Source organism: Pteropus alecto, unplaced genomic scaffold (genome assembly GCF_000325575.1).
Source record: "Pteropus alecto unplaced genomic scaffold, ASM32557v1 scaffold92, whole genome shotgun sequence".
NCBI classification, from domain to species: Eukaryota; Metazoa; Chordata; class Mammalia; order Chiroptera; family Pteropodidae; genus Pteropus; species Pteropus alecto.
The window spans coordinates 367206-378943 of record NW_006432447.1 but is presented as its reverse complement, the minus strand read 5'-3'; the positions used below and the strand labels follow the sequence as shown (position 1 = coordinate 378943).

The 11738-nt window shown below is 38.7% G+C and overlaps 1 protein-coding gene across 1 annotated transcript in view; it reads left to right on the top strand.

The window, feature by feature from the left end:
- Positions 1 to 11392, top strand: part of CCDC174 (coiled-coil domain containing 174) — a 21273-nt gene extending 9881 nt beyond the window's left edge. The window contains exons 5-11 of the mRNA XM_006907171.3: positions 1060 to 1237; positions 4019 to 4114; positions 5494 to 5636; positions 6053 to 6147; positions 6672 to 6801; positions 8466 to 8618; positions 9637 to 11392. Coding sequence (XP_006907233.1) covers positions 1060 to 1237; positions 4019 to 4114; positions 5494 to 5636; positions 6053 to 6147; positions 6672 to 6801; positions 8466 to 8618; positions 9637 to 9935 — 1094 coding nt within the window. The 3' untranslated portion in view covers positions 9936 to 11392. The remainder of the gene's footprint in view (positions 1 to 1059; positions 1238 to 4018; positions 4115 to 5493; positions 5637 to 6052; positions 6148 to 6671; positions 6802 to 8465; positions 8619 to 9636) is intronic.
- Positions 11393 to 11738: the final 346 nt, after the last annotated feature.

The following is an 11738-nucleotide window of genomic DNA, read 5'->3' as shown; positions in this document are numbered from 1 at the left end:
GGTATTTTGTGGCTTTAAAAACAACTGTTTGTCTGAGAAAACCTTTATTTAAAAAAATTCAAGGCTTTTCTCTTTAGATTCAAACTTTATTTGTTTATACAGAAATCAGGTCCAAAGGAGTATGACTGTAGATGTAGAGATTTGGTTCTGTCTAAACCATAAGCCCACCTCCCGATAGGCATATTGGGCTAACATGTTTGGGCAAATTAAGTTTTAGACATTCAGTTATTCTCCACTGTACAGTGGGATAACACCAGTACCAGATAATAGAGAATCTCATATATGTTCCATCTCAGAGAAAAAGTCTCAAGTGACTGTATCTTAAATCCTGCATCGTGAAACTTCATGTAAATATTATTTGCGAATACATCAAATATCCTGGGTTAAATTAAAGTCATGGATTGCTATTTAACTGAAAGTGTATGTTTTAGCTCAAGTAGGTCATAAACCCTGAGGGCAGATAGCATCTTACACATCTCTGAATGTCCTCCAGATCTTGGCACTGTGTCCTGCCTAAAAGCGATGTTCATTGGATTGAAAAGAATTCAAGTGACTTCTTTTACCTATATTATGACCCTTAAAATACTTATTATACCACAATAATATAATTAGGATTAAGTGCTACAGCCCACCTGATTAGAGAAGTGCATCACCTATAACAACCAAGGTCTATTGTCTTAGTCTGATGACATGGGAAAAGTAGTTCTTCTAGATTATACAATTGGCTGCATGAGTCTTTTGAAATTAAATAGTTTTATCTTAAAATTGCATTCTGAGACAGTATTACTTAGGATATTGACAGGGCAGCAGAAAACTTTAGACTTTTTAAAGAATTTTTGCATGTTTTTTTGTATGTTTCTGATAGCCTATTTATAGCTTCCCTATCAGGTCCTGAGGTAGCTCTGTGTATTTGTAAGTGTTCTGGGGGTGGAGACATCAACTAGTGAACCGTCAAGGGCATGGAGCCACCCAGCGATTCATGTTACTGCTTCATATCAATTCCATATGTGGTTTTCTTCGTCAATATCAAGAATCTGACAATTGATTTTTATATCGTAGATGAAGAAGTGGAAGATATGTACCTTGTGGATTTCACACAGAAGATCATAGACAAACACAAAGAAGCGAAGGCGTTTGGTGCCATTAGAGATTCTAGAAAGGCAGAAGAAGGAGATGATGATGAAGAAAATCTTTCTGAAAAAGATATACCTCCTCCCCAGGACCCCAGTGAAGAATGGTTGGTGATATTATGTGATTTGATCATATTATCATCATCAGACTTGGCGTTTACTTTTTGACAGTGACTTTGGTTGTTGTCAAACCATTTCTCTTTAGTCTTCCTCATTTTTCTTTCTTTTAAGACTCCATTTTAAGTAAGGTTGGATTTACAGGTATAGAAACAGTAGTGCCAATGAAGAAATCATTACAAATGAAGACTGAGCTCTTGACATGTACCAGGCATTGTGCCAGGTACGGGAGGCATTCATATGCCTCTTTCATGGATGTGAAAGAGTTGTTTAAACAGAAGTGTGTTCCCTTGTTACTAGAGCTGCTGCCTTACCCATATCCTTATTCAGACATCGTAGAGTCATTGTCTAGGTAGTTGATGATATGTGTTCCCAGTAAGCCTTACTCTGGCTGTGACATTTTTCTGGCAGTACAGTATAGACATCATAGACCTTGGACCTAGACAGCACTAGCTCTGCCTTTCTCTGGTGATGTGACCTTGATCAGGTTCTTTACCTTTCTAAGGCCCAATTTCTTCACCTATGAAGCAGGGATGGCAATGCCTTCTTTGTCTGATTGTTTGCCTTAAACTCCCTACAGGAAGTAAGACTGACTAAGATACCCAAGAAACTGCTGTCCATGGAGTATAAGCAGGCATTTTGTAAATATTTATTATTGAAATTATTCTGAATTTCACCTACATGTAGAATGATAGGGAAACCAAACTAGTCTTTAACTTATAAAGAGACCAATGTGTCAATAAGAGACCAGAATGCAAATTCCATTCTAATGATTTTCTACTTAAGACATTGTTTAGAAACTTGTTTATAAGTACTTAAAATTAGGTAAAGATGCACTGATGCTTTGAAAATGTCCTGGGAATAACTCTGCCTGCCCATCCTCCTGCCTGGGCAGAGCCCACCCATCTTCCCTTCAAGGCTCAACTATCCTCCTCATTGTGGGGTCTTTGTCAGGAACTGCTTAGGATTGTTTGCAGCATTAGCTGACTTTTGCCAGCATTGAGCCCTTTGAGCAGGAGTTGTTTATGAGCTGAAGAGAGCAGACCCAACTACTGTGGAGCACAAAGAATGGCATCTTCATATTGCTGATGGTGTCCAGAGAAAACATGTGCATTGGGACAGAACAGGTGTCTTCTTACCTACTTTCTAAAAACTTATATTTGGGGTAGGTTATCTTGCTGCATGCTTGCTATAAACAACCAAAAGAGAAGCACATACAGTACAGTCTCTTCCATCAACGCCGCTTCATTCTAAGTGATTTCTCCCTCTGAACTCTGGTAACACTTAAATACTTTCTGCTCCTTTGGGTCTTACCTTTTCTTTATTAACACATAACTGGCCTCATTAACAGAGATTTGAGGCAAACTTCTGGTACTTTTAATATGATTGCTTTTCAGAGCAGAAATCTCATCTCCTTTGAAAGATTTAATGTCTTTTTATTATTATTATTATTATTATTATTATTATTATTTTATTATTTTGCTTGTAGGATTACAAGCAATTTGTCAGTGATCTGAAGAGTTTGGAGGGCAATTGAAGGTGTCACATGCCACCATATGGTGAAGAAAGCCACATTGCAAGCAATTCTGAAACTTTTTATTTTAAAATTAGGCTCCAAAATTATTAACTGCTTGTAAAATCTTTTGGTAGCTAAATTCCAGGTGGTGGAAAATCTTTCTGCAAAAATATTGTAAATAATTACTCAGACCATCTGGCTAGATGGTTTTCTTTCTCTGTTCATTTTTCTTTTTTTTTAAGGAAAAAAAAAGAAGAAAGAAATTGCTTCCTTCAGTTGGAGGTTTTATTTCTTGTGGTAATCAGCTTTGGGACTATAGCGATGGATTCCCATTCTGTTTTTAAATCATGGGCCGACAATTGGAATCAGCATATGTGAGAGGAAAGAAATTACTATCAGAAGTACAGTCATATACATGGAAATCTGACCTCGAATTGGTCCACCAGTAACACTGGCCCCTTTCTCTGTTTTTAGCACCCTACTAAAGGCTGTGGGAAATTCCCTGCCCATAATTAAAAAAATAAAAAATCCGTTGCATCAGAATGCAAATGAAATGTTTTCCATGAAAATCTGCCCATACTTCCTGTTGTGAGAAGTGAAAGTATTTCATTTGCCTTGCTGTCTTCCTGGCTTCCCTAGCTAGTTTGGGCAAGATTAGGAAAGAGGAACTAAGGGTAAAAAGATAACAGACTGGCCTGCTGGTGAGGTACTTTTGTGGTACAAAAAGTGTTTTGCTTGGCTTCCCTCCTACTTAAAAAGCATCCCCAAAATACCATGACTTATAATAAGAAATAAATTTCTGATTCATTGGGAAGAATTAGACCAATTAGAAGAAATAAAAGAAACAATAAAATGTTGGATTTGGGAGGACCGAGGAAATAAGTTGAGTCTGGTACAAAACAAAGTTATTACAATGCTGATAAAATATTTAGAATTGTCTAAACCAGATTAGGTTCTGAGACGTTGCAGCAAGTGTCTGTCTGGGTATTTATTTTTGAAATCAGAGACATACATCATCAGTCATGTTCTGTGTTTCCTAAAACTAAGATTTAATAAAGAGCATAATGTGTTTATTGTATGTCAACTTTTATCTTTAAAAAGTATGTTCATATCAGTGGTAGTAGTCTCTCAGGTTGAGAGGCTTCCTTGGTAGTGAGGCCTACGTTAATTTTTTCTTTTACTATGCACTAACTCCCTAACTTAGGGAACCATATGTCATTTACAAAGCCTTCACATCTTTTCACTTTTATTTCAGGGTGGATTACGTGGATTCTTTAGGGCGATCCCGGCGCTGCATGAAAAAGGATTTGCCACATCTGCTGGAGATGGATAAAAATCTCCAGGGGAGGCTGTAAGTGTGTTATATGCAAAGTTCTGCCCATGTCTGAAATGCAGACACAGGGATAGTTTTGTGGACGAGGCTGTTTTTAGTTAATTATCTTTGGTGCTCCAGTAAGGAGATCTTTTTTTATGTATAAGAATATTTGCTGAAGCACTTTTTTTCATGGTTAGCATACACATGCACACCTAATCCACACTCAGGGCACAACCTTAAGTGGATGATTTATATTGTGTAGCTACTAAAAGGAATGAGTTAGAGCTATATCTATTTACAAGCATACCATGGAGATATTGTGGTTTCAGTTTCAGACTACAATGAAGCGAATATCATAGTAAAATGAGTCACAGGAATTTTTTGGTTTTGATTTCTCAGTGCATATAAAAGTTATGCTTACACTATACCGTAGTCCAGTAAGTGTGCAATAGCATTATGTCTGAAAAAAGCAATGTACATAATTAAAAAATAGTTTATTGCTAAAAAGTGCCAACCATCGTCTGAGCCTGTTGGAAAAATGACACCAGTTTATGTGCTCAGTGCTTGGTTGCCACAGATCTTCGATTAAAAAAAAGAAAAAACAAAAAACAAAACCAGTATCTGTGAAGTGCAATAAGGTGGATAAAGCACAATAAAGTGAGGTATGCCTGTACTTGGAAGGATGTCTAATTACAGAGTAACGAATATACCATAAGCCTAAACCAAACCAACAAACCCTTGTGGATAAAGGTGTTTAAGAATATATACTTGGTTATCCCACAGCAAGTGGGGGCAGGGAGGAAGTTGACTTAACTTTTTCTTTATCTTTTTTTGCATTTTGAAGTAAGGAAGGGCCTTATAGCTAGATTTTTTTTTTTCCTGTGGGGCCTAAGACACACCTAAGAGATAAGTTACTAAAACATCCCAGGGAAAAAAATTAACCTCACTAAGAGCAGCTTTTGTGTGGAATGTGTTGGGAGAAGGTCCACCTTCTCCAGGTCCTCCAGGCTCAGGTGGGCCTGAACAAAGGAAGAAGTGCAGAAGCCCTGAGCTGTCTGACAACACATGAGGCACTGGCCCAGCCACAGCGTTATGCGACTTCCTTGGCCTTGCATGGGAGACCATCTAGAGATGGTGTCCTCCCTGCCTGGGCTGCCTCCCTCTATTCAGCCCACGACCTGGGTAGGGAAGAAGGTGGTTTGTCTTGAGTGCGGTCAGGATTACATTACGCTAATGGATAAAGGTGAAAATCTTTTTTTGCAATTTCCTAGTGGTCTAGTAGATCGGAAACCTCTGTAGGGAATTGTCATCTTTTTCAACTAGAGTTACTTATCCATGATCCAGCTGACTGAACCAAAGCATTACTGACTCACAGCTCTTGTCTAAAGACAGTTTTTGCTTTATTCTCCTACTAGTTTTGTCAGTCCTGCTAATGAAAAAACCTTACTATCTGAAGACATGAGAAAAGAACTTCAACGCCAGCAATGGGAGGAAGAAGAAAGGGAGGCCCTGAAAAGGCCAATGGGGCCCATCCATTATGAAGACATTCGTGAAAATGGTATAATCATCTTACAGCTTTTAAATCATTTTTTTATCTTGAACTAATGGCAAACATAAAGTATTCATAAAGCAGCAATTCTTACATAGAAAGATTCTACTTTGGAAATGGAAAATATCCCTTTTGTTCACTTAATAGCCTAAAAAATACTCATATTGGGAACATCTTCCTAATAGAGGGTTTGTTCCCCAAGAGAAGTGGAAACAGCCTATGACTGAAAATTAATGAATTTTTGTTAGGTTTATCACTTGGCAAACAGGATGAAAAAAACTATTTTTAATTTTTTTTTTTGCTTAGCTGCCTTAAAAAAAAAAACTTGTGCCAAATATCACTGTATTTATTTTTGCCAAGTTTCTTGTAGGATATTTGGCTTTAGTGTAATTTATAATGTTTTGAATAATTTTGATTTATTTCAGAGGCCCGGCAACTTGGTGTTGGATATTTTGCCTTTGCCCGAGATAAAGAGTTAAGAAACAAGCAAATGAAAACTTTAGAGATGCTGCGTGAACAGGTACAAATTAAATTCAGAGTTTATGTTAAGAAGGATTTGAGCAGGTGGTTTCTTTTTGGACCATACTGCAAAAAAACCTGGTAAATTAATTAGAAATTTAAATTGATATTCAGAATGCAATTAGAGGTTTCATAAGTGGCTGTGTTATTTTGGTGTTTCAGACTTTAAGATTATTGCTGCTCAGAAGTAACCTGTGTAACTTTGATGTCTTAAATTTGGTTTCAACTATGGAATGATTGGAATGGCGTGGGTGAGAAAATAGGAAGTTATATAAAGGACTAAGGAGTAGAACAGAACTGGTTGGTTTTTTTAAGCCTTCCAGGATGCTCTGTAAACTCATATAAACTTCAAAAAACATCAGAGGGCTTGCATAAGAGTACTTCATGGGTCTTAATTTCGAAGATTTCCAAGATAGCTTCTTAGAGGTGGCATGAAAATCAGTCTATTTTTAGAATAACATTAATCATTTCATCCTTTTAAACAGAAATATGCATTTGGCTTAAATAATTCTCTGTTCTTTACAGACAACAGATCAGAGAACAAAACGAGAAAACGTAAAGGAAAAGCGAAAAGCTATGTTAGAAGCAAGACTTGCCAAACTCCGACAAAAAAAGATGAAAACAAAAGACGACGGAGCAGAGGAAGAGAATAGAGGTATGTCATGGCTCATGATTCTAAACTTCAAAGGGAAAAATTTTAATTCGATTAATGTCTCAGTAATGTCTTGATAATTACAATACAGAAATTAGCCATTTAGTTTTGTTCTCTAAGCAAGCACCCTTGAGGTACTGTCAGGAGCAGTTTTTATGACAAAAAGTGATGCGGAGTGGCACTCCAAGGAGTCTTTTTCGGTTATAGTTAAGGTAATTAATAGTACATTGTTTCACTTCATAGAACAGAACAGTTCAGTAACTGAGACTCAGTTTAGTTGTTTTAAACCTAATTTTTTTGCTGTGGTTACAGTTTTTGTTGGTTATTATATATTAATTTATTTTAAAGAAAAAAATACATTCACAGTATGTAATGAAATAAAGAATTTACAAACACGAGTGTGGACAGTTTACCAAAGGACTGTTAGAACACTTGGAAACACCGTTAAGAGTGTTGTGGTCAAACTAGCTCACTGTATGGGTTATGCTGGTCTGGGCTAAATTACCATGACGAAGAGACCCCTACATAGACTGCCTCAAACATGAGGGAAGTCTTCTCTCTTTAACACTTCAGAGGTGTTAGGTGTCCAGGCAGGTAGTAGCTCTGCCCCAGATGGCCATGCAGTCCCCAGCTTCCTCCTGTCTTGCTCTTTCTGCCATCCCCTAGAAGGTTGCCCTCACCTGCACAGTCAAAGCTTGCTCCCCAGCACCTGTTCATGATCCAGCCTGGAAGGGGGAAAGAGAGGGAAGAGAAACCAGCTTCCTTTTTAGGGATGTGAGTCAGAAGTCACACACAGCCTATGCATTTACATCCTACTGGCCAGAACGAAGTCCGTGGTGTAGCACCCACTACAGGGGAGGCTGGGGAATAGCTTTTCTAACAAGGTGCTGTTTCCAATTGAAACAGGGGCATTCTGGTCCCAAAAGGAAGATGAGATGTGTGGGTGTTAGGGGCATATAAAGCTTCTCCAGCCCTCACAAGTCTTATGCTAAGCCATGGGCCATTTTCTGGTTCTAAACACAATTTCAGTTTAGCTTTGAAAGGAGACCAGAAATACTTATGAATTGGAAAATCATCAGTTTAGTTTCATGTAAATGCTATCTCCCTGTAACATGTTAAACTTTGCATATTTTTACTCCCGAACATCTGTCATTTTCACAGATGTAAAACGCCACCATTAAAAAAATCCATTTTCTTTTAAAACATGGTCAAAATGAATAGCCTGTAGCTTGTTGCCAGGCTCTAGTTCTTCATCACTACACTAAGTTCCTTTGCTTTGTCTGAGTCCCTTTCTTTAGTTGAGTAATTAAGGGCTTTCTGATACTTCAGTAATTGGTCTGGGGTAACACAGAGACTTTAAAATCCATCCAATTTGGATTTGAGTCCTAGCTCTTGTAACTCTACCTGTGCAGCATTTCTGAGCTTAATTTTTCTCATTTATAAAATGGAGATAAAATGGGGGTACCAATACTGACCTTATTAGGGTTGTTACAGAATTAATGAATTATTGTATACAAAGTACTTAGCCCACTGCCTGGGACGTGACAGGTGCTCAGTAAATACTGGTTATTACTTCTACTCTCAGGAATAGCATATTTTATTTAAAAACATTTTTAAGTAGCTTTAAATTTTATTATAATGAAGTCTTATTCCTTTGCAAAAAATAGATGGAGATGTTATTGGGCCTTTGCCACCAGAACCAGAGGCTGTGCCAACTCCACATGTTTCTGCTCAGAGCAGCAAAGTAGAAGTCATCGTTCAGGAGAGGAAGGATACCAGGCCTGGAGTGCCACATATCCGGGAGTGGGACAGAGGAAAAGGTAAGGGGGCTGGGCTCCAAGGTGTAGAAACCTTTATAGCAATGGGCTATAGAAAAACCTGCACAGGAGGTTTTTCTGAGCTCCTCATCCTAGTGTGATTCTGGTGAGTCTTAGCGGTCCTTTGAGCTTTAAGTAATTGTCTAGACCCTTGAACTTGTTTCTTCTCAGTACCCAGACAGTAGCTGTCTATAAGCAGGAGCACTAGAAAGAGTCATTACAAAAGACCAGGGTTCCCAAGGCACCATGTCAAAAGGATGAGTTTTCTTTTTAGAAGCACTTGGGGGAAGTTTTCTGAAATTTGTGCCGCCCTCAGGTGGTTTTGCAACTGTGGAATGCCATTTCTCAGGAACCATTTATAAAATCTCATGACGGTTTGGTATTTTAATGTATTCTGTTTGAGATTTTTAGCAGTCTCTTTTTATGTTCAGTTGAAGTGATCTGCATGTCAGTGTATTAACCTGGATTTACGTATGTTGCATTCGGTTATGCAGAATTTTCTGTAAATACCCTGTAGGGTCCACAGCAACTTCTCTTCGGAAGAAGACTATGTTTTATACCTTTTTGAAAGAGATTGTGTTAGCACTACAGTAGCTCATGCTGTTTGAACTGATGAGGTCTAATACTAAAATAAAAGATATGCAAATAGGTGAGTGTGGCTGTTAGAAATAGAAATGAAATACCTACTTAGATTTGGATAGGTGTCTTGAGAACAACATTTGTGTTTGCTCTGAACACCTACAGCATCGTGTTACACAAGCAATTTGAGTGTTTGATTTTTCTATATTTCCCTCTCAAATGTAGTTTTAGTGCCTTTTTGACAGTGTCTCCAGAGCCTTCCTCAAACCTTTGCCCTTCTGCTTCCTTATACTTTATATTACAGCTTTGTTATTGCTATCCATGTTCTCCAGAGAATTTGAGGTGGCTTTTGAGAAATACATACAATGACCGAAAAGTAATAACAGTAAAGATTCAGCTGATTCAATAATCTGTTCTAATAATACTTTTTTGTTTTTACTAGAATTTTCCTTTGGGTATTGGTCGAAGAGGCAGTCAGATCTCCGGGCTGAGAGAGATCCTGAGTTTGCCCCACCATCGGATTACTTTGTGGGTCAAAAGAAAACTGGTTCTTTCAGTAGCCAGACCTGGAGCAGATCTGCACCTACACAGAGTGACCCAGGGCAGTACCCTGGCCAGAGCCATGACCCCAGCTGTTCACATACATCATCCACTCCTGCCCCCAACAGCCCACCACAAACAACCACGGTCACATTTGAAACTCTGGATGATATGATATCATATTATAAACAAGTGACATGAACTAGAAAACATTCTGACTTGGGTCCATACTGTCAATGGTGCCTTCCTCTCCCAGAGCGGGGAAAATGACTTTAGGGACTTGATTGTAACTTTTTATCTTCCTGTCCTTTCCATAGAAGACACAGGTTGGATTTATCAGCAAGGAAGAAAGTGAATGGTACTGTGGGAAATCTGTGGCCACTTGGCTATTCATTTCTTTCTAATTGGTATGGAGGAGACATATTCATCTGGATTTACGTGTAAGCTGTGGTAAAGTAGAAATATTCTGTAATATTTGATACCAAGGAGTTTGTAATCCTGTCTCTTTTACACCCACTCCCATGACTTACTCAGATTCGAGGACTCCATTCCTTTCCTTTTGCAAATACTAGCACATAGATGTCTTTTTTCCCAAGGATTCAGCTTCTAGATCCATTGATGGAGCATCTCTCAGAAATAACTTTTGTCTATCAGACAGTGACAAATGAGGGGATACTGTGTGAAAGGCAAAGTGATTTAGTCTCCAAGAGGACCCTGAAGCTGGTGGACTATAACATAAACGATAGGAAGACCAGGGGGTAGAACTTCATAATCCAGAAGTGGAAATTGAAGTCACTAACTTTTATTGTCATCGCATCCTAAGTGATTATCATCACCTGTGCATAGTGGGCATTCAGTAAGTATGTGTTAATGACTAGGGTACATGTGGGAGCTGTTGAGTCTGGTTAGAGAGTGAGATGCTCCTTAACTGTTAAGGATTTTTCAGCTCACCTGCCTCCCTGTTACTCCCACTGTAGGTCCTCATCACTCTCGGGAGCTGAGTCACCTCAGAAACTTGATTGGGATAGATTTGGGTTGGAGTGAGGGGCAGGTAGGTCTCTTCATCTTTTCTAACAATGGGTGAGTGAGCAGAGCACCAGAAGGGCTACCTGTGCCTGGGTACTGTCCCCATCCTCGGTCTGCTGCACCTCAGTGTCCTCTTTACAGCTGCAAACAAGCAGTAGGAGTTGGCCACCAGGCACACAGGGTTCATATGGCCACCTCTCATGCCAGTGAGTCCTGTATGAATGTGCTAGAGCAGATCTTCCGCATGCCCAAAGGAGTCCGCCTTTTCCTGGGCTTTGTGATAAGCATGTTTTCCATTTCCACAGCACAGTGGTGTTGGTGAGGGTGCCCCTATTCTCATTACAGATTGCAAACTGGAGTGCAGAGAGGATCAGCAAGTAATCCCAGGTCATGTGACATCTAAATGGCAGATCTGGGCTTAAATGTAGTTTGTTTAGGCTCAGGTTTGTTCCAGACTTATGCTTTCTCCAAAACCCTCTGCTCTTAGTGTTGTTGCCCCGAAATCAAATCCCAAATTCCAGAAAATTTAACCTCTAAACTCCGTATCAGACAAAGCTGCCAGACTTATTAATGGTCATTTTGTCAGCCTAATCAGGCAAATACCTCTTTTAACAAATACACATTTAAACCAACTGATCTGGTTGCTTTTTTTAAATAGAAATTGACAAGCTGATCCTAAGATTCACATGAAATTGCAAGGGACCTATAATATCCAAAATCTTGAAAAAACAAAGTTGGAGGACTCACACTTTCTTATTTCAAGGCTTACTAAAAAGCTATAGGAATCAAAAGGATGTGGTACTGATGTAAGTATAAACACATAGATCAATGGAATAGAGTTGAGAGTCCAGAAATAAACTCATACATCTATGGCCAATTGCTTTTTAACAAGGGTGCCAAAACCATTTGAGGAGGAAAGACGTATCTTTTCAACAAATTGTGCTCGGAATTGTTTTTTCAACAGATGATTATGGAATA